Consider the following 23,791-nt stretch of genomic DNA (forward strand, 5'->3'; position numbering starts at 1 on the left):
ATCTTTTTTAAACTATATCATTGACATTGTTATTAGCTTTTATATAATAAATCTTATAATAAGTTGGAATAAACATTGTTTGTTTTGAATTATATGATAATGTAGATATCTTTTAAAATTATATAATATATGATTTAATGATAATAGTTGTTGTTATGATTAATTAATTTTAAAAAGTTTATTTGCATAATATTTTAATTTATATCATTGTAATTATTTAAAAAATCAAACATTGTTTTTGTTTTAAAGACTACAATATAATTTGTGTATATAATTTTATTTTTAACTATTGTTGTTATAAGTTATTTAAAATAACGAATTTCGAAACTCTTAATTATTTTAATTTGGTTTCAGAAATTTAACGTTTTTAAAATTTATTTGATGAATATTGTTAGTTTCTATGATTGTAGTTATTTAAAACAAAAGAAAAATTGTTTTTGTTTTTAAAGAAAATATTATAGTTTATTATATAATATTACTTTTAACTATTCTTATTGTAAGTTATTTTTAAGCTATTTATTTGAAAATTGTTAATGATTATAAAAAACAGTTTCATGGTTTTTTTGTTAATTTAGGATTAAAGTTTAGGTTTAACACTATAATTTATAATATTTAACTATTTATAAAACAATCTCTCGATTTTTTTCAAGTTTAACTGAAATTTTGATTTATGTTAATTGTTTAATATTATATTGAAATTAATAATTTAACTATTTTGCATCAACTCATAAATTATACAAATGTTGTGACTTTAAAATGATAATTGCTCACATACGACAACATATTTAAACTAATATGTTAACTATAATATGTTAAAACGTTAAAGTCATAATTTTATAAATAGAAATATAATATTATATTTTAATATTGAAGTTTAGTCAATCGTTTGAATGACTTCTACCCGCGAGTTACACATGAATAAAATTAAATATAATATATGGTTTAATGTTATTTATAGTTATTGTTATTGTTAATTATGTTTTTTAAATTTATTTGCTTAATGTTCTAATTTCTATCATTATAGTTTTTTAAAACATCAAACATTGTTTTTCTATTTTAAAGATAACAATATAATCATTTATATAGAGTTATTTTTAACTATTGTTATTGTAAGTTATTTTAAGCTACTTATTTGAAAACTTTTAACGATTATAAAAATATCTTTAGGAAATATTTTAGTTAAATTGAGATTACAATTTTGTTTTTGCATTTATCACTACAATTTATCACTTTTAACTATTTACAAAATATTCTTTGGTTTTGTAAGTGAAACTGAAATTTATATTTAAGTTGATATTGTAATGTTATATTTAAATTAATAATTTAAGTATTTTGTCCAAACTATTCAAAAGTTGTAGCTTTAAACTGATAATGGTTATATACAACAACATTTTAAATCTAATAAATTAAGTATAATATGTTAAAAGTTAAAGACATAACTTTATAGGTAAAAGTAAAGATATTATTTTAAAACTGAAATTTAGTTTATTTATGATTACACTTTAGGTTTGATATTTATTAACTTTATTTACCAACTTATAATCATTATTAGAAAGACACTACAATTTATCACTTTTAACTATTTACAAAATATTTTTTGGTTTGTTTAAGTTAAACTAAAATTTATATTTAAATTGACCCTATAATGTTATCTTTAAATTAATAATTTAAGTATTTTATACAAATTGTTCCAAAATTGTATCTTTAAAATGATAATGGTTTACATCCAATACTATATTAAAACTAATAAATTAAGTATAATATGTTAAAAGTTAAAAAAAAACATAACTTTATAAGTAAAAGTAAAGATATTATTTTAATATTGAAATTAAGTTTATATATATGATTACACTTTAGGTTTGATATTTATTTAACCTTATTAACCAACTTATAAGTATTATTAAAAAGAAATTGAAAAGTCATGGAGTTTCAAATAAATATGATGAAAAGAAAAATGTATGAGAGTTTCAAATGAATGTGGTGAAAGGAAAAATGCTTCCTTTATAATATAGTATGATATGATATGATATGATATAGATATAGATATAGTTATAGATATAGATTATCAACCACTGTTTATAATGTAACATAATTTAATTTATAACTTTATGTTATTTTTAATTATTATTGTAAATTAATTTAAAAACAACTTAATTGAGTTTTAGTTATTATAAAAAATAGTTTTTGGACATCTTTTAGTTAATTCGTCTTTTAGATTTAAGATTTTTATATTTATCGTTTCTAATATTTTCCTTTTAACTATTTTAAAAAATATACGTTGAAATTTTAAAACTTTATTTGATATTTTAGTTTAGGTTTCAATTTTTACACTATATTTTTAATTTTATTTAATATGTTAATTTAGGTTATGTATTTAACACTATATTGAAGTCAACAAAATTAGTATATCATATTGGTAATTCAAGATGTCTTTCATTTATGATAATGTTTAAAAGTAACAACATATTTAAGTTAATAAATTAAGTAAATTATATGGAAATATGAAGAGTTGGGAGTTTCAAATTGATGTGGTGAAAGGAAAAATACATGAGAGTTTCAAATGAATGTGGTGAAAGGAAAAATATTTCCTTTATAATATAGTATGATATGATAATGATAATGATAATGACTAGACGAATTCTTGCGCGTTGCGCAACGTAGGTTAATAATATATTGTTAAAATATTAAAAAATATATGTTTAAAATGGTTATGTTATTGACATTAATTTTGACATAATATTTTGAACAATATTATTCATTGACATCAATGACCTTCGTCATTAATAAAATTAAATATAATTATCTATTTAATATTATTTTTAACAATTGTTATGATTGATTAATTTAAATTTTTACTTATGAGATTATTTTCTAATTTTAATAACGATGTTCATTTAAAATACAGTTCGTTTGTTGCTAACAGTATGTAATTTATAAATTGATGTTATTATCATTTAAAATTATTATTCTTTAGTTTTAAACCACTTATTATTATTAATAAGTTCAAGAAGACTTTTAAGAAACACTTAATATTACTATTAAAATGTGAAACATACAATAAATAAGAAACTGATAAGATAGACAATTTGTATTTCAAAAGAGACTTGCATGGATAATATGACATATCCATAATTTTTATAATTTGATTTTATTGTTTATAATTATTGTTCGTTAATTTTAAAACCACTTATTATTATTAATAAATGAAAGAAAACTTTTAAAAGACACTTGTAATTATAATTAAAAGGTTAAATGTATACTAAAATATAAAGTGATAAGATAGACAATTTGCATTTTAAAAGAGACTTACATGGATATTATGGATAATATGACATATCCATGATTTTTAATTAATTATTCCTTTGAAGCAACACTGTAACACCAGTAAAATTTAGGTCAAAAATAAATTCATCAATAATCGTAATTGGGATGAACAAAGTGGTAGAGATTGTAACAAGGTTTCCAAAAATATAAAGAACACTGAAATCCGAGTTATAACGAAGAAGTTATGACCAATCGAAGATCCGCGACAAAACCGACAAAACACTGTTCAGTGTAAAATGTGAATTTTCGATAAAAGGGTTTTTAGCCTTAACAATCTAAATGAAAGTTGTAGAATATGTTAAACCGAGAACTTTCATAAAAAGAACGTAAAAATCTGACTTCGTATGAGGAAGTTATGATTTTTCTAAACTTTCGGTTTAGCAGTAGACAGCTAAAAATTCGAAATAAAAATTGATCGATATTTAGCCGACACAACTTAAACGAGAATCGAAGGTCTCGTCAAAAGTAGTACAACGGTAAAAAGACAGACGAAAACGGACATTGGATGAAGAAGTTATGAATTTTTAACGGATTTTCCTGTCCCGGTCTGTTAAAAATAATAATATTAAAAATAAAGTCAAAATTAGCCGACGAAGTCTAAACGAAAGTCGTAGAGTATAATTTTACATACGCGTGCATATAAAGAACGTCGATAACGGAGCTCATATGCGAAAGTTATGAATTTCGCAAGTTTTGGGCACGAAAATCGAAAAATGTTGAAAACTGGGAAAATTTCGCATGGTCACCCTTCGGCCAAGTCACCTCGCATGCAAGGCTTCCCCGTGTCACTACGTGTTCGCTGCTGATTGGACCGCAGTTGCTCGTGGCACCTCCTGATTGGACCGAAGTTCAGCCCTCTCCTGATCCGACACGCGCCTCGCACCGTGGCCGCTTTCGATCTTCGGCCTCGTGGCCTTCGCTGCTGATGACGCGTGGCTGCTGACTCCTCCTCCCCCTCGCCACCTGTCCGAGACTTCGGACTATAAATAGGAGGTGCGAACCCTCCCAGTTCCTTCACCATTTTTACCCCACATTTCACCATTTTTCACATTTCTCACCCCTTTAAACTTTCTTACAACCCCCCGAAGCCCCGATATCATATCTAAAACCCGAAGCAAGCCCCGGAGCCCCAGAATTCTCGAGAAGCTAACATCTTTCCAGTCGAAGTGTTGCCTGCATAAAGCCCGGTTTTTAATCAAAAACTCGCGGTTTCTTCGAGAAAGATTATTTATAAAAACGAAACGATGTCCAAATCACCACCTATAATCTACCTTTTTAATGGTTTTTAAATGCTTTTTAGGGAGGGGGGGGGATACAAGTTGAACACAATATAAATTATGTTAATAATTGTATGTGGTAATAATCACACAAAGGATTTCCTTATGCTTTTAAGGATTACCAAATACTTCCAAAATGACTTAAAGCCATGTTAAATCTTTAAAGTCATGTGAACTCTTTTAATACTGTTAAATTCTTTGAAAAAGGTTTTATAAACTATTTCAAATTATAATTATCAATATCATATTCATATATGTATAAGTATATAAATAAAACTTAAAGGGCTTAGGACTAAAGAGTTGCCTTATCTCCTTTTCCTTATTTGGATGTGGATTTGAGGCGAGGTTAATTGTCCGAAGGTCGTTTCCTTTTTAATTATATACATTATACATATGAGAATATAAAAGGTTACTTCAGTTGGTATCATTACCTTTGTATCATGCTGAGCAAAGGGGTGCATTCAGGAGAGATCATGCTAATCACATAGAACGTATAAATTATAATAGGTATAATTTATGATTCAAAACTAAATATACAAGTATGATTCACGATTGTATACTTTTTATTCCAAGGAAATTACTAACAATTCATTTATCTATACCAGGATATGTATAATACTTTTAGTATATGGATAATATATTAAAGAAGTAATAATACATCATACCTGGTTTGCATTAACAAGGGTACAAATACAACGTACCAGGGTTAGCAATCACGAGGTAATAATACATCATACCGGGTTTGCATTAACAAGGGTACAAATACAACGTACCAGGGTTAGCAATCACGGGGTAATAATACATCATACCGGGTTTGCATTAACAGGGGTACAAATACAACGTACCAGGGTTAGCAATCACGGGGTAATAATACATCATACCGGGTTTGCATTAACAAGGGTACAAATACAACGTACCAGGGTTACCAATCATGGGGTAATAATACATCGTAATCTCGTTGAAACAATAAATTTATGAGACACTTCATGGTGTACTTATCTAAGTACGACCTTAAGTCCTGACTTATTAACCAGAATCTCCTGGAGGGAGAGCGTGAATTTGTGTATAGATCTATACGGGACCGACAATCCCGCACCTTCACTGTTCGCTACAGTTTGGCCGGCAGGCCTAGGGTGACAAATGTCATATCGTTTCCGACGCCTGAAGAACGTCGCATTAGGCACATTAGTCATATTAGTATGGTTAATAAAACTCACATGGATAAAACAACGAGTAAATTACTTAGTAATATACTTCTCTTAAAACAGTAAGAAAAGACAATTACATCCTATCTATTTTACTGACCAAATATACCTTCTGTTAGTTTTTACTTATAGTAAAAACTACGTATCATGAAATCAAGTATGGCAAATATACTTGTACTTATGGTTTTGGAACGTTTAAAACCACAAATCAGTATTATGGATAATATAATATTTTCCAGGATTAATACCAATGTTTTACTGTAGAATGGATATAACTAAGAATACTTTTACAAATGAAACGGTTTATGGGATTAAACTACTTTTACAAATGGAACGGTTTTATGGTGATTTAAAACTACTAGTCAGAAACGGTTTTATGTGGATTTAAAACTACTATTCAGAAACGGTTTTATGGGGATTTAAAACTACTTATCAGATGGAACTTAGTCATTCACTCTCTTTAAACTAGTATAACATAAAGGACCTTTAGCGGCTAATTCTATAATTCCTTAGTTTTTACATCAGAGTTATATATAAGTAATATTCGATTGACAGTGAAATGTGTGACTTCCGCCTTACTTCCTGTTCCTTGTTTGGTTGTGGGCTTAGGGCAGATACACCCATTTAACTATCCATTCGATATTAGGTTATATATAATTAGTATAAACTAAGTAATTGTAGAGGGAACTATTGAGGTTATCATTTTATCACCTCAGGAAATATAGGATTTTCTGGAGGAACCAGAGAACTTTTCCAAGAACCTAGAGCATACTTTATATAACTAAAATACTTATGAACTCACCAGCTTAAATGTTGATCTACTCTTTCAAAATAACTTGTATTCTCAGGAATCCAGTAGACAGGTACACTCCCGAAGCTTTTGAGAAGACTACCTAGTACCGTACTGTGACTCTTGTCTTCTACTGTGTCTACTTTGATGTTTGAATATGTAATGTTTAAACACTTATGTAAAACTTATACTTATTAATGCAATGGTTGTTTGTACTTTGATTACTATATTGCATGTGTTGTGATACTTACATGAAGTCCTCCGCCCCCGAACGTTTCCGCCGTTCTGGTTTGGGGGTGTGACAAACACAAACATACAAACATATATACAATATTTTATTAAATATTATCTATATCACTTTCCATAACATATAATTGATAACATGAATCTAATTTAATTTACATTAAAGTTTCAACCACAACATACAATGATTGTCTTAAAAGAATACTTAAACCAAGAAAAATATAAAAAAAGAATTAATATATAACAAACTTACAAATTAAAAACTTTAACATAATAACATGACTCGAAAAATGGTCCAAATCCCTCAAATCAACACAAAACCTTTAAACTTGTTTTATTTGTGAATTTTGTATGTGATTTGTATTTATGTGTCTACTCAAAGAGATCGACATTTTTATAGTAGACTATCCATTAATTGCTTATTAAACATATTATATAAGTTATAAAACATTTGAATGGTTAATCATTATTAAGAGACTTTTGAGTGGTATTCATTCAAATAGAATGTTTCAAATGAATAGGGTTTGAGTAAAAATGTCTCTATTATATATATATATATATATATATATATATATATATATATATATATATATATATATATATATATATATATATATATATAGATTGGGAACATATTTATAAGTACAAATTGTTCCTTTATATCATGCTCTAAATTCACCATGATGTGTGATTAATTACTTTGAATGTGAAAATGTGTGGGGGTTTCAAATGTTTGAGGTGGTTGAAAATTTGTGTGGGGGTTTCAAATGGATGAGATGATAGGAAAAATGTCTCCTTTATGAGTATAGTATGATGATATATATATGTAGGGATTAGACGTTACAACCATACACATATGTATTAATATTCGATTTGGGAGGAAATAATCACAAAGAATCTCGTGGTCTGCTATGAAGATAGATAGAAACTTTTTGTCAGGGTGCATTTATCTTAGAAGTGCAAATTCTTATAGCTGTCTTTCTTCTTCTTCTTCTTCTTTGTCTTGGAAGTACAATTTTGAGTTAGGATAAAAAAATCACAAAAATTATCGTTGTGTGCTATGGAGTTAGATGAAACCAAAGACGAATACATCTTCTGCTTGGAAAAAACTAGGGCACCAACATTATTTGACTGATTTGTGAATTAGGTTACTAATATAAGTGAAAGACGAGCCACATATGAGAACACTCATTAATGATTGTCTCATGTAGGATGTCGTGAGCAAAATCTGAAGAAGCGATCATAATGACTAAATGTATACAAAAACATTAAGAACTAAATGTGTACAAACTGAAAAATATACTATCGTATTAAGTCATTTTTCCAGCTTAACTTGGAGCAGGGGCGGACGCAGAAATTAATACTAGAGGTTGCACAATTTTTTTTCCGGTCAAACATAATATAAAACATAAAAATGATTCATTACGTCTAATACAATTTTTTTTCTGGTTAAACATAATACAAAACATAACATAACAACGATATATTACAATTTAAATTTGTCCTCTCCGTGCAGACATCTTTTGAAACCGCTCCATTACTTTTTCATTCTCAACTTTCGTAAGTGCTTCGGTCTCAACATTACAAAGCAATGCGTCGTTCAAAAAGTCATCGCTAATTTTGTTGTGCAAGTCGGTCTTCAAGACCTTCATCTTTGAAAAACATCTTTCTACACTTGCGGTCGCTACAGGTAATATCAAAGCCAACTTTAAAAGCTTATAAACCAAAGGATAAGACCGATGCTTCCCCATACTAACCATCAAACGAGAAAGGTCGAAAATTCCTTTTAAACTAGTGAAGCGCTCATCTTTGATGCAATAGTGATAAAATATCTCAAGTTGTCCTTCAAGGTCTATCATATCCGAATTATCAAAGTCATACTTGTAAAACTTACCCAACTTCAACAACTTTAATTTGTCAAATTGTGCAAATGAATCACAAGGGCTCAAAGCACCCATGTATTCTAGTAACTGGGTGTTTGTTTCACTAAATCGATCCCGATATCCTGTAAGTTGCATATCTACCACCGTGTTAAAGATTTCAACCTCAAAATGAAATCTATTAGTCTTTGTAGTCTTACGGTATCTTGCAGCAATATACAAATCTTCCATATCTAATGTATCAATTTTGTGTGTTTGAAAAAAAGAGGATACTTTTGGCAAAATGCTAGCAAACCTTGTGTTTCTAAAAGATTGCAATGCCTTTATTGTGTCACACACCCAAACCAGAACGGCGGAAACGTCTGGGGGCGGATGACTTCATTGTGTAGTATCATAACAATTGAATATGAATGAAACATAGCAACCAAACATCATACATTACAATATACCTACATTCATTGTTTTAAAAATTGTACTTGTTTATCAATTACACAAAAAATAACACAAAGTATGGTTGCTCAAAAGGTAGTAAACTAATCCAGATCCAAGGCTCGAGTACCTATTCATTGAGTCCCTGAGAATACAAGTCGTATTGAAAAGCGTCAACATAGAATGTTGGTGAGTTCATAAGCATGTTTGTAGGAAAAACCTTGTGATATCTTTTCTTATAATAAATTGTAAAACTCCAGAAAATCCAATATTTTCTATAAAAAGTAATTTGTGAGTCTCGTTCCAAAACCGTGTATATTTGCATGCATGTTCTTTGTTTTCCTATGTTTGTAAGTATAGAGCATACGTTTCCAGAAAATCCTATATTTTCTTTTAAATGAATGGAATGAAATCGTAAGTAATCCCTTTGTGTCTTTTCCTTGTAGAGTAATAATGAATATATCCGGAAAATCCAATATTTTCTTAATAGAGAACTGTAGTCTTAAAACCCTAAGACCATGATGAAAATGAATAGTGTACAGACATTAGTATATAGTTTCATTTCTTTTAATAAAAAAATGAAGTAAAGCTTCCTGTAAACCAAAATAGTGTTGTTAATCCCTATATGAGTCGTTATAACCATACTAATGACCTAAAGCGCCTGACTTGACGTTTTTCAGACGTCGGTTTCTTTAAGATTCTTGTCACCCTAGACTGGCCTAGTCTAGCTGTAGCGAACAGCTCAGGTGTGGGGGTGTCAACCCCGTATAAATCTATACACAATTACCTCACTCTCCCTCTACGAGACTCTAGTTATAACTAACAGGACGTACCGCATACGTTAGGTAGGTACGACTAAATGAGAGTCTCACAAGAGCCTTAACAAATTTACGTGAACTATAACTCCATTTTACTTGCAAAACGACTTGAGTGCATCTAGTGTGATTGAAAACTATTGATATAATCAAATATATAAACATATGCAAGTTATCATGTCTGGGTGTTTTCAAAAGATTACAACCTTTAAACTTACCTCTAAGCACAAGTATAAGCACTTTTAGTATATTAAAACAATTTTCTAGTTTTTGACTTTTCTGTCCCAGTGTTTAGAAAAATTATAGAAAAATCATCGTAAGTCGAAATTTGGATTCGTAAACTCTGGGAGTTTGGAAATTGAGTCTACTTTGTTCAAAAGTTTTCTCATGATTTTTATTGGCCTCAAAGCAGTGTGAAAATGTTCATATTCACAGGCTGGTCCGAGATTATTCCTGAAATGATGGGCAGTTTTGTAAAAATCGCCAAAAATTGTAGAAAAATCGTATGAATGCGTGAGAGTAGTCATTAGAAAGGTATAAACCTGAACTATTTGCACGTAAAACAGTTTTGAAAAATATTGCATTACAGATGGTCAAAATAGTACGTAAATGGACTATAACTTTTCTGTGGAAGACTGGGGATTAAGTTTATGCTATACATGTTTGCACACAAGACTCATTTTTGCTACTTTTGGAGTGTATAACCCCATATTTACAGTTTTCAAGCAATATACATGTTAACAACACTAATCTCATGATTTTTATGAAGATCTATGTGATAAACTTCATGTTCAAGTAAAAACCCAAAAGTTAGACATACAACACAATGGTCCATGCAACTATCCAATGGTTAACCAAAACTTTGACTTGTATCACCCCCCCCCCCCAAAGAGTATGAAAACATGAAAAGTAGTGGGGTATGAAGCTCACCTTGGGGTTTTCAAGATGTAGATGAAGAATTTGCGAATCCTAGCTTGAGCTTGGAAGGGATCTCGAAATGATGGGGTTTCTAGGAGTTAATCACACAACAAAAGTGTGTAAATGAAACATTCTTAGCATAAACATGAAACTAAACACTTGATTATAACATGGGACTTACCAGCTTAAAACTCGGTTTTGATGATGCTGATGATGATGAACTTGGAATTTTTTTGGAGAGAAAAGGGAAGGATGTTCTTTGAGTGTTGAGTGAGGAGTTTGAAGTTGAAAATGTGAATTGTTTGTGTGTATGTGTATGGCCGAGAGGTAGAGAAGGAGAGAGGAGTGAGTAGGAGTTGACTTTCTAGAGATGATGTGAAGTGTATAGAGGTATGGGGGTTAATTCTTGGATGCATAAAACACCATTTTCTTTCTCTCTCTTATTTATATATATATATATATATATATATATATATATATATATATATATATATATATATATATATATATATATATATATATATATATATATATATATATATATATATATATATATATATATATATAGATGGGCTAACCGACCCAATAAGAGTCCTCGGCCCAAGAGGTGGCCCAAGAAGAGTAGTCCGATTTTCGGTTTAGCCCAATAAGGGTTCTCGGCCCATTAAGGCTTAATAAATGGTTTTTGGTTCAAAGGCCCCAAAAATATAAATTTTCGGCCCACTAAGGCCCATGTGTGTGTTTTCGGCCCAAAATAATATTTAATAAAAGTTTTTGGCCCATTAGGGCCCAAAAGAGAGTGTCTTGCCCCAATTAGGGGTTTTGGGTCGAGAAAACTTGGGCTAAGGCCCAAAGTTGAGAAGACTTAGCTCATTGGATCGAGTTTTGGGCTTACACGTGATCGTTTCGACTTGAATCACGATGTATGAAAGTATGAATGTGAATAACTTTGTAGTGTGAATTTCCTTGGACGGGGTGTTGCGAGGTCGCATGGAAGAAATTGTTGTGAGCAAGCTTCACATCTTAACCCTAAATTGCTAGTTGTGACATATTGTCCCTCTAACCATCGAAGCCGCTTCTAAAATGTCTAGAACTTTTCTTTGAAGTTGCTTTGACAATGTACCCGTGAGGCGTAAAATGTCATACATCATAAGTAAGTAAAACACGAACTCATATGATTTAAAATATGCTAAGATTTCGGACGTTTGTTGATGGTTTGCCAATGACCCTCCCTTCTCTTTCACAAAATCTAAAACTACAAGAACATCTACAAACAACTTCATTAAACTTGTGAGTGTGTTGAAATGTGAACCCCATCTTCTAGTCGCTTGAACATCCACAAGCCTTTTTGCACCCTTTCTCTTGCTTGTTCTCGTAGTAAGTCTTTTCTTTTACACGAGGCACAAACAACATTAACCACCAACGAAATTTTCTCAAAAAAGTTACTAACACCATCATACTTCTTTGCTATAGCCACAACCACTAATTGAAGTTGGTGTGCAAAGCAATGTACATAAAAAGTTGTGTCATTCTCTTGTAATATTAAAGCTTTCAAACCATTGAATTCCCCTCGCATATTGCTAGCCTCATCGTAACCTTGTCCTCTTATTTATTAAAACAATTATATATATATATATATATATATATATATATATATGTAATATAACACATAAAGCGAATTAAATTAAATTGGAATAACGAAAAAGTAAAGAATAAATTACCTGACTAAAACTCAACTTATTACTTGTAAGTACTTCATTTATGATGTTTTTGAGTGTCAAAGAGGATGTATCATTCATGTGCACTAGTCCAATGAATCTTTCATTCACAAAGCCAAGACCATAGACATATCGCAAAACAATAGTCATTTGTTCTTGTTTTGAAACATCACTAGATTTATCAACCAATAAAGCAAATACGCCTTAACCAATCTCTTCGCGAATACTCAAAAGTACTTCTTGTGCATGCAAAACATTGCACAAGTTCTTTTTGAATTTTAGGGGAAATCAGTTGATTGTTTTTAGGAGCATTTTCTAAAGTATTATTGAAAATATCTTCACTAGTCTCTCGAATGTCTTTTAACACTTCAATGTAAAGCCCTCTATTTTCCGAGTTAACCGACTTGTCATGACCACGAAACGGTAAACCGATTTTCAATAAAAGTCTAACAATAATAATAGAAACACGTAATCGAGCTTTATATTTATGGTCTTCCGCTTCGGTTTGCCTCCTCAAGACTACATTAATAGTTTGTTTTTCCCTCATCAAAAATTCACACCTTTCTTTTTCTTTGTTGTGAAAACTATCAACACCACCCACATGAGTCTGAAATGCATCTTTTTTATTCCAAGTATCAAAACCTTAGGAAACAAATGCATCTCTCCATCCTCTTTGATTCATGAGTTCTCCACACACGTAACAATATAAACAATATGCTCTATTCTTTTTCACACTATATTCCAACCAATCAAAATCATCAAACCATGAAGGAACAAATCTTCTAAATCTATCACCTATTTTCTTTTTTGGAAACTTATGTACCATTATTTGACAAGGTCCTTGAAGCAAATACGCTCTTCTTACATCATCTCTTATATTTGATTTGTAACTTGTAATCTTTGGCCTATCCCCCGGGTCCTTTGGAAGATCTTTCAAGTCAACATTATCATTAGGTTGATTAGAGCATGGTGTTTGTGGAGTTGCCTTAGAAACCGAAGTGATTGATTGATTGATTGGTGAGTGGTGTTTGTGGAGTTGCATTAGAATTAGAAACGGAAGGAATTGATTGATTGATGATTGGTGTTTGGGAACATTCTTCACCACTTTCATTAGGATTATGTCTTTGTCTTTTGGTAAAAACCCACTTAATTTAACCTATAAAAACATAACACTTAAACCTAATCAAATAATGACTTCAATAAAACATAGAAATTTCACCTAATCAAATAATAAATTCAATAAAAAATAGAAATTTCACCTAATCAAACAATAAATTCAATAAAAACATAGCAATATAACCTAAGCAAACAATAACTTCAATAAAACATATTAATTTCACCCAAGTCAATCAATATATCCATTTCAAATACCTAAATGAATTGGTAAAACTTACTCGCTTCATTCTAGGGCTTGATGCAGCCGATTTTGTTAATCAAGAAAGTAGAAATCGCAGCTTTACTCATTTAGCTTTGTGCCAACTGTCACGGTCGATCGCTCGTTGCCTCGTTCAACGGGGAAGAACGTCAGAAACACGAAGTGTCGAAATCACGAACGAAGGTCGAAGGAAGTCAGGAACAGCCGAAGTCAGGAAGTCATGCTCGTGTTTTTTTTCCTTTCTTCTAGCCGATAATACAATTAGTGAATTAGGATTAGGCTATTTTTTGCAAGCAATTAGAATTTGGCTATTTTGTCCAATTAATGTTTTTGTGGGGTTTGGGCTATTAGACAATAATAGATTAAAACATTGGGCTCCTATGTAGCTAATTATAAGTTGTAAGCTTATAATTATTATTTTTTCGTTTGGTAATTCCCGATAGAGTGACATATTTTTTTTAAGTAGTTGCACAAAATGTTTTTAATAATTGCACGATTTTTTTACGTAGTGGCACAACAGGTAAAAATTTAAAAAAGTTGGAAAATTTTCCACTACGTACGCGAAAGCTAGGTGTTGCCGGTGCCACACCGGACACCTAGCCAGGACCGTCCTGACCTGGAGTAGCCGGTTATAAAGACTAAATGTGGACGAAAAAAAAACAAGTTAAATGATCAAATGTGAAAAAAAAAAAAAAAAAACCTCAATGACCAAATATATACAAATAAAAAAATATATTACTTTTTTATAAGTCTTTATCCTTTGACTTTTGAGAAATACATATATGTGTAACCAAGATATGGTTTTGTTGGGACACGACATCAATATTATTATCGAATCATGTTAAAATAGTCTTAAATATTAGTGACAGTGTTTTTTCGATTTTATACATTCTCGTTGATATCGAATATTATTAATATTTATGAAATTATAGATATTTATAAAATTACAAATATTTATGAAACAATATTATATAAATACCATGTATTCATCAAAATAACGATGCATTTTATAAATGATAATGGACTCAATTTTATAAATAAAAACATTTATCAAACAAATAAATTGACTGAATCTGCATTAAAAATATTAGTTGTGAACAAGCTCAAAAAAAGGAATAAGCTTAATTTTGGTGGAGTATTACTTAAAAAATTGCAATAAACATATAAATAAAACTTTAAAAGATATTTGTAATCTTAATGCAAACGTGAATAAGTTAAATGAAAATAACCCTATATAACTAAAACAAACAGGAGAGAAGAAACAAATCAACACCCTCAAGTGCATTCTTGTTGTGTGGCTTGACTAGTTCCTTGCTAGGGAGGTCTTTTTCATTAATATATTTTCCGGTTTCAAAAACAAAAAATTAAAACAAACCCTTACTATAAATGATGTGTCGCGATTTTTTCTGAGATCAGGTCATCTTAAAATTAGCACAAACCCTTTGTAAATTCAAAGAACAATACATTGAGGGGCTCATTAACTATAATGAATAAACTAAACAAGTCCATAATACTGGCACATAGGGCCTTGGGGGCACCGCCCCCCATTCCTTAAAGCTTGCATCCGCCTGTGTGTGTGTGATCCTTCTTGTCAAGCTATAAGGTTTAGTTTACAAAATGGGTAACATTTACCTATGTGCCAAACCCTACATATGGGAAATGTAGCAATATGATCTGTTTCCAGACTAAAAGCCTATGTTTATGCCTACCTTTGTTATGATATATATATATATATATATATATATATTTCTGATTCTATGTTGCACCAATGTTATATACACCTAAATGCTTGTACAGCTTATAATGCCCCCAATGTGCCACCAAGGAAACAATAAAATACACCAAATAAAAAAACACCTTTTTCTAATATGGTCATGACAATAAGTAAAAATGATTTTGTAGGCTATAAATTATTATTTTTTTACATATTTAATCAATTTTTTTTATATACGAAGTATCTTTAACTTCCCCCGAGATGTTTCAAACCTATCATTTAAATGAATATTGGGTTAATGTTTTTTTTGTGTATACGATTTACAATTATATTTTTTTAATAAAAATTAACATTAAATTTTGTCATGATTATCTTCTCCGGCGAACATCATCCACTATCACCCACTAATGATGTGATAGAAATCGAAACCGAATAATCGAACCGAACCAAATGATGTTTGGTTTATTTAGTTTAGGTTATTCGTTCTCGGTTAATTCAATTTGGTTAACTGAATAGAATACTTTATTCGATTTAATTTTGGTTAAATTCTCATTATTTTGGTTAAACCGAAATAATCGAATAAACTATTTTATATATATATATATATATATATATATATATATATATATATATATATATATATATATATATATTCTAATAAATGAATAATTTTAATCTTCATTTGCCACGTGTCACTCTAATACAATTCTTCATTAATATTATGACATGTGTCATATAGATATATTAGGCAACTCATTTCAAAATTTAAATTTACATTTTTTAATTATATGTTAAATTTGAATTTATAATAACTTTAAAAATTTGATATATCTCCTAATTAATAATTTATTTAAAATAATTTATTAATAATTATAAATTTTTATTATGAAAGTTTAATTAATTTTGTAGCCGTGGTTCCCACGAGTTATAAACTAATATATATATATATATATATATATATATATATATATATATATATATTAGTTATTAAAAAGATTTTCATAACTAATTATTAAATTATTAGCCATTATAAATTTATATTAAAAAACAAAAATCAAATGTGATCTAATATTCGTTCATTTCTTTCCTCTTCATACATGACTAACCCACCTATACAACTTGTGTGGCTACATCGATATTTTAAGACAGCATATCGTGAAAGACTGAATATAACATTTATGTATTAGTGTTTAGTAAGTGTTTTTTTCTTTCAGTTTAATATTTAGTTTTACAAGTGAAAATTTATTTTGTTTAACCGGTAAAACAAACCGAATAAACCAAAACTGATTTAACCGAACCTTATTTGGTTTGATTATGGTTAACTTTAAGATAATAAAAAACCTACACTACTAGAAAATAGGGGGTTTTCCTACGGAAAATTTTCGTAGCTAATTAGCTACGGAATGGCTACGGAGCTACTGGGACGCCCTAATTTAGTAACGGAATAACTACATAATAGATATGGATGCTAGTCCGTAGCTATTCCGTAGCTAATTAACTACGGAATAGCTACGGATGCCAATTCATAGCTATTTTGTAGCTAATTAGCTACAGAATAGCTACGGATACAAATCCGTAGCTATTCTATAGCTAATTAGCTACAGAATAGCTACAGGCCAGCGACGGAAGAAAATAGGTACAGAATAGTTATGAAATAGCGACGGATTTATAATTTTTATTTTTATTATTATTACTCCCATTATTATTATTTTTCATTATTCGATTCTTAAATTTTTTATTTGATCATTTTTCTTAAATATTTAAGACACGAACAATTAAAAATCATACTAACAATAATATTAATAATAATATTTATAAACATCATAATAATATATAATAATTGTAACAAATGTGTTTAACACACAAACAAACGAATAAACGAAAAAAACTACGTTTAACACATCAATAAGGTGAAATAATCTATGTTTAATTTATATTTAATGAAAAATAATTATAATAAAGGGAAATATGTATATTTGTATGTGTATTTATGTATGTATGTATGTATGTATGTATGTATGTATGTATGTGTATGTATGTATGTATATGTATGTGTATGTGTGTATTTGAATGTGTATGTGTATGTTTATGTGTATATGTATGTGTATGCATGTGTGTATATTTGAATGTGTATGTAAGTACATATGTGCATGTGTGTGTATTTGAATGTATATGTGTATATGTATGTTTATGTTTATCTATGTGTGTATGTGTCTACATGTCACACCCCCGGACCAGACGGCGGAAACGTCCGGGGGCGGAGGACGTCAAAGTACATGTAACGCCTGTAGATCCAGACTAGTCAATTTAGGGACGATAAGCATCAAAAGTGGCTTTTGATAAAAGATTATTTAGAATGAATAATCTTAACCAAGTCATAGTATATGTCACAAGGTTTCCGAAAATACAAAGAATGCCGAAATCCGAGTTATAACGAAGAAGTTATGACCTGTCGAAGTTTCGTGACAGAACCGGCACGACACAACACGACGTAAATAGTGAAATTACGATAGAGCGATATTTGGCCTTAGCGATCTAAACGAAAGCCATAGAATACGTTAAACCGAGAGCATGCATAAAAAGAACGTCTAAATCTGACTTCGTATGAGGAAGTTATGATTTTTCGAAGTTTCGACTTAGCGGTATGCAGCCCAAAGTTCGAATATGAGATCGAGTGGTTTCTAGCCGAAACAATCTAAACGAGAATCGAAGATCTCGTCGATAGTAGTCCAACGGTAAAAAGACAGACGAAAACGGACGTCAGATGAAGGAGTTATGAATTTCTAACGGAGTTTTCCTGTCCCGGCCTACTAAAAATAATATAATAAAAATAAATTTAAAATTAGCCGACGAAGTCTAAACGAGAGTTGTAGAGCATAATCTCACCTTCGCTTCGATATAAAGAACGTCGAAAACGGAGTTCGTATGCGAAAGATATGAATTTCTGAAGTTTGGGGCGTGAACCCCAAAGCTGTGTCAGAGACCACGACGTGAAAACAGTGTTCACGACGTGAACTCAGTGAACGACGCGTTTCGAGCCTAGAAGACATACGGCAAGCCTAGGGGATGACCAGGATCAAAGTCACGACGTGAACATACATGGTTCACGACGTGAGAGTCGATTTTTCACCTTATAAATAGAAACGAAGGTTTCGTGTTTAGGTTCCAAAAACCTATTCTCTTACACTTCAAACTCTCTTTTAAGCCCCTTTACACTACCCCGACACCCTGGTTACATATCGAACATCGGAAGGAAGCTCTAAGCCCCGAAGATCCCGAGAAAAAAAGTTATCGAGCCGAAACTCTGCCCACTAGAAGCCCGGTTTTTTTGAGAAAACATCTCGGTTCATCGAAGAATATTGTTTTAAGGGACGAAGTGCTGTCCAATCGTTATCTTATCATGTGAGTGCATAGTCCCTTTCATGAACATGATTTTAATACAAGTATTGTTTGAATGTATTAAATATATGTTTTGTGTGAGTTATTTGATGATGTCTGAATTAAGTGTTAAAGGACATACCTTATTGTTTATGATAACTTAGGTTAAAGAGTAAACCTAAGGTTTGTTATAATGGTTATGGGATAGTATCTCTTTATGAGTATGAGTGAGATATATACGGAGAATAGAATTTTAAAATATGTCATTGATCCGGGAGCATGGATTAGACATAGTTATTCGTCCCTAGTCCGAGAGTATGGATTGGACTTAGTTAATTGTCATTAATCCGGGAGTATGGATTAAGACTTAGTCAGTTGTCATTAATCCGGGAGTATGGATTAAGACATAGTCAGTTGTCCTTAGTCCGGGAGTATGGACAGGACATATAATATGTCATTAATCCGGGAGTATGGATTAAGACATAGTTAGTTGCCCTTAGTCCGGGAGTATGGACAGGACATAGTTATTTGTTATTAGATCCGGGAGTATGGATCAGGTCGAGAGGTTAGTTTTAGATCCGGGAGTATGGATCAGGTCGAGAGGTTAGTTTTAGATCCGGGAGTATGGATCAGGTCGAGAGGTTAGTTTTAGATCCGGGAGTATGGATCAGGTCGATAGGTTAGTTTTTAGTCTCGTTGAGAGGATTGACAGGGTGGGGTAAGAGTTGGTTATATATATATAGAGAAAAATTTTATATTGCGTGAATTCTAAATTATATATATGTTATAACATTGTGGGATTGAAATCCCTATGTACTCACCAGGTTTTCCAAACCTGACCCACTCAATATTTTTGTATCACAGGTATCGATACAAAGACACATTACACTGAGAGATTAAAGAGATGTATATCATTAGTGTAGATGAATGTAAGTTCGGTTTATGCTTATGTGTCTGTATTGACCAGGACGTCCCAAATGTTTTAAAACGAATAAAATACATCTCTTTGGAGATGCTTGGATAAAGTATTTATCATGTTTTCTGGGAACAAATTTTGCAACACTTTTAATCAAAGGATTACTCTGATTTTATAAAACAAAGCATAAACAAATCGGTCTTTTCTGGCCATGAATTTGGGGATTCCACAGTTGGTATCAGAGCATTAGTTTAAGCGAACTAGGAATTTGTAGGATTTCTAGACTTAAACTTAGAATGCTAAGTGATGATCGTGAGATGAGTGTCTACCATATTTTAGACACGAGCACTAGTATATTTTAGGGAAGTTGCCTAAAATACTTATATGTGCTAAATTTTGTATGTTTGCCATATATGATGTTATTTGTTCGGATCTATGGTTTGTTGCCAACCGGATCTGGAAACTTTATGTGTTTAGGATTCTAAGCGTACGACTACGATATTAGAACTAGCATGTAAACGTTTCGGAGTGATAAGGATGATTTGAATATCTATCGTGAATGAGGATCTAAATTCACCTTATTCGGTGTATAGATCAAAAAATGGCAAGAACCAGAAGTGGAGCTGGAAATGTGAACGAAAACAGGAATCAACCACCTGTGATTGAGCAAGTAGTTGTTGCAGCAGCAGCACCTGAGCTGATAACAATGGCTGGAGTACAATTGATGATTCAAACAATGTTGGATCGTCAAATGGAGGAAACTAAACGTCTGCTTCAGCAGAATCGTGACGAACTTTCAATGTCGATTGAACAGCCTGAATTGAATGAAGGGCAGTCGGAAGGAGGAAACTTCAGTGGGATTGTTGGTCAAGCCAACCCACCGATTCTTAGGCAAAACAACAAGGATGGAGGAAATGACAGACATGGATGCAAGTACAAGGACTTCATGGCATCCAAACCACCGTGTCTATCTGGAAGCCCGACACCAGTGGAAGTTATGGACTGGATCTCCAAGATGGAGACAATGTTCGAGAGTTGCGGGTGTAGCAACAGACAAAAGACCGCTCTCGCGATTCCTCTGTTAAAGTCTGGAGTACTGAGCTGGTGGAAGCTACTAGCTGGTTCGATGCCCAAGGGAGAAGCTAGCAAGATGTCTTGGGAAGATTTTGTGGTGCAACTGAAAATGCAATACTGCTCTGAGCAGGATCTTCTGGAAATCAACAATGAGTTCCAGAATCTGAAGAAGGGAAAGTTGAGTGTCACCGAGTACGCTATTAGTTTTACGGAGAAGATGAAGCTTGTTCCTTACCTGGTTCCAACTGAACTCTCCAAGGTTAACAAGTTTGCCCGTGGATTACCAGCGGACTTTGGTCCGATGGTCAAGCAAGCAACCACTTTGAAAGCCGCCATCTGGGCTGCTAAGAACGTCGAGACCCAGATAAGGGAAAAGAATCTGGAGAGGGCCGAAGTGGGCGAGAAAAGAAAGTTTGAAGGATCCTCAAGGTCCGATGAGAAGAGAAAATTCTCGAAGTATGATTCGAAGGAGTTCGAAGAAGGAGCACAATGGTGTGATAAGTGCAAGAGGAAGCACATTGGGAGATGCTCTAAAGAGATGACCTGCTTCAAATGCGGGAAGACTGGTCATTATGCCAGTGAATGCACAACCAAAAGAGAAGCCTGCTTTAAGTGTGGTGAAGAAGGACACTTCAAGCAAAACTGCCCAAGAAGAGAAGGGGCTACAAGGCCGAATGTGCTGCCACGGCCAAAGGCAAGAGCATTTCAAATGATCTTTGACGAAGCAGATGACAATGCGAAGAATCAAGGATGAAGACTTCATATCAGGATATAGCTAGTATCAGGAAGTGTTAGAGGCATAGTATAGGGTGAACTTGAACCTTTGTGTAATCGTTTCAACGAATAATATAAAACCTTTGTTTTGTTATCTGGTGTGTTAAGTTGTTAAGTGATTTTCTTGTATGGTGACTTGGAAAACTGCGAGACAATACTTGGGACGAGTATGAGTAGGCGTGAATGGTAGTAGAGGCCTATACTACCGGAAGCACAGGACTCACACTTGGATCAGGGAAAGTCACAATGTTACCAAGAAGCTAGTGATTGGTCTCGTTTTATTCAAGTATGTCGTTACCATCGTTTCGGTAATGACTAATGAGATGATTGTTATTTCGACCCTAGTGGTCATATCAAATTGAGTCCGACTACGATGAGTTTGTTACGTGGTTCATAGAACCAAGTTCGATGTAGCATCTGACTTAAGTCAGAAGATTGAAAACAATGCGATCGATAGCGTCGCGCCCGTTGTTAAAGAAGCTTGTATCTAGAAATGCTACATGCTAAAATGTGATCATATCACATTAGAATATGAAGGAAGGTATGTTCCATTCTGGAATTTGACTCTAAGAGACTTGAGTCTAAGCGTTGAATCATACGATGAGAGGTCATTAGAACATGACCCATCGATCTGTTACAATAGATAAAGGAAAGTACTTATCCTAAGAAGAAGAAGGAGTCCTCAATAAGGATTTATTTTGTAATTTGTAGGTTACGATTGAAAGTCCAACATAGTACGAAGAACATGTGCAAGATTTAGCATCACGGTTATTACTTAGGATGGAAAGATAACGTATGGAATCATTATTCAAGACCTACTTTCGTTGATGATTCCGGGACGTAATCATCCTAAGGGGGAGATAATTGTAATGACCGTAGATCTGGGCTAGTCAATTTAGGGATGATAAGCATCAAAAGTGACTTTTGATAAAAGATTATTTAGAATGAATAATATTAACCAAGTCATAATATATGTCACAAGGTTTCCGAAAATATAAAGAATGCCGAAATCCGAGTTATAACGAAGAAGTTATGACCTGTCGAAGTTTCGTGACAGAACCGACACGACATAGCGCGACGTAAATAGTGAAATTACGATAGAGCGATATCTGGCCTTAGTGATCTAAACGAAAGTCGTAGAATACGTTAAACCAAGAGCGTGCATAAAAAGAACGTCTAAATCTGACTCCGTGTGAGGAAGTTATGATTTTTCGAAGTTTCGACTTAGCGGTATGCAGCCCAAAGTTCGAATATGAGATCGAGTGGTTTCTAGCCGAAACAATCTAAACGAGAATCGAAGATCTCGTCGATAGTAGTCCAACGGTAAAAAGACAGACGAAAACGGACGTCAGATGAAGGAGTTATGAATATCTAACGGAGTTCTCCTGTCCCGGCCTACTAAAAATAATATAATAAAAATATAATAAAAATAAAATTAAAATTAGCCGACGAAGTCTAAACGAGAGTTGTAAAGCATAATCTCACCTTTGCGTCGATATAAAGAACGTTGAAAACGAAGTTCGTATGCGAAAGATATGAATTTCTGAAGTTCGGGGCGCGAACCCCAAAGCTGTGTCAGAGACCACGATGTGAAAAAAGTGTTTACGACGTGAACTCAATGAACGATGCATTTCGAGCCTAGAAGACACACGGCAAGCCTAGGGGATGACCAGGATCAAAGTCACGACGTGAACATACATGGTTCACGACGTGAGAGTCGATTTTTCACCCTATAAATAGAAACGAAGGTCTCCGGGTTTAGGTTCCAAAAACCTATTCTCTTACACTTCAAACTCTCTTTTAAGCCCCTTTACACTACCCCGACACCCCGGTTACATATCGAACATCCGAAGGAAGCTCTGAGCCCCGAAGATCCCGAGAAAAAGAGTTATCGAGCCGAAACTCTGCCTGCGAGAAGCCTGGTTTTTTTGAGAAAACATCCCGGTTCATCAAAGAATATT

The 23,791-nt window shown here is 32.2% G+C and overlaps 1 protein-coding gene across 1 annotated transcript; it reads right to left on the reverse strand.

Annotated features, from left to right (window-relative positions):
* Nucleotides 1-8,332: 8,332 nt before the first annotated feature.
* Nucleotides 8,333-8,950, reverse strand: LOC145105242 (uncharacterized). The gene has a single exon (XM_079042376.1). It carries the CDS (start codon nucleotides 8,948-8,950, stop codon nucleotides 8,333-8,335), a length of 618 nt encoding a protein of 205 aa, XP_078898502.1.
* Nucleotides 8,951-23,791: the final 14,841 nt, after the last annotated feature.

The sequence above is a fragment of the Lactuca virosa genome, chromosome 4, assembly GCF_052849685.1.
Source record: "Lactuca virosa cultivar CGN04683 chromosome 4, Lactuca_virosa_CGN04683_v6, whole genome shotgun sequence".
NCBI lineage: Eukaryota > Viridiplantae > Streptophyta > Magnoliopsida > Asterales > Asteraceae > Lactuca > Lactuca virosa.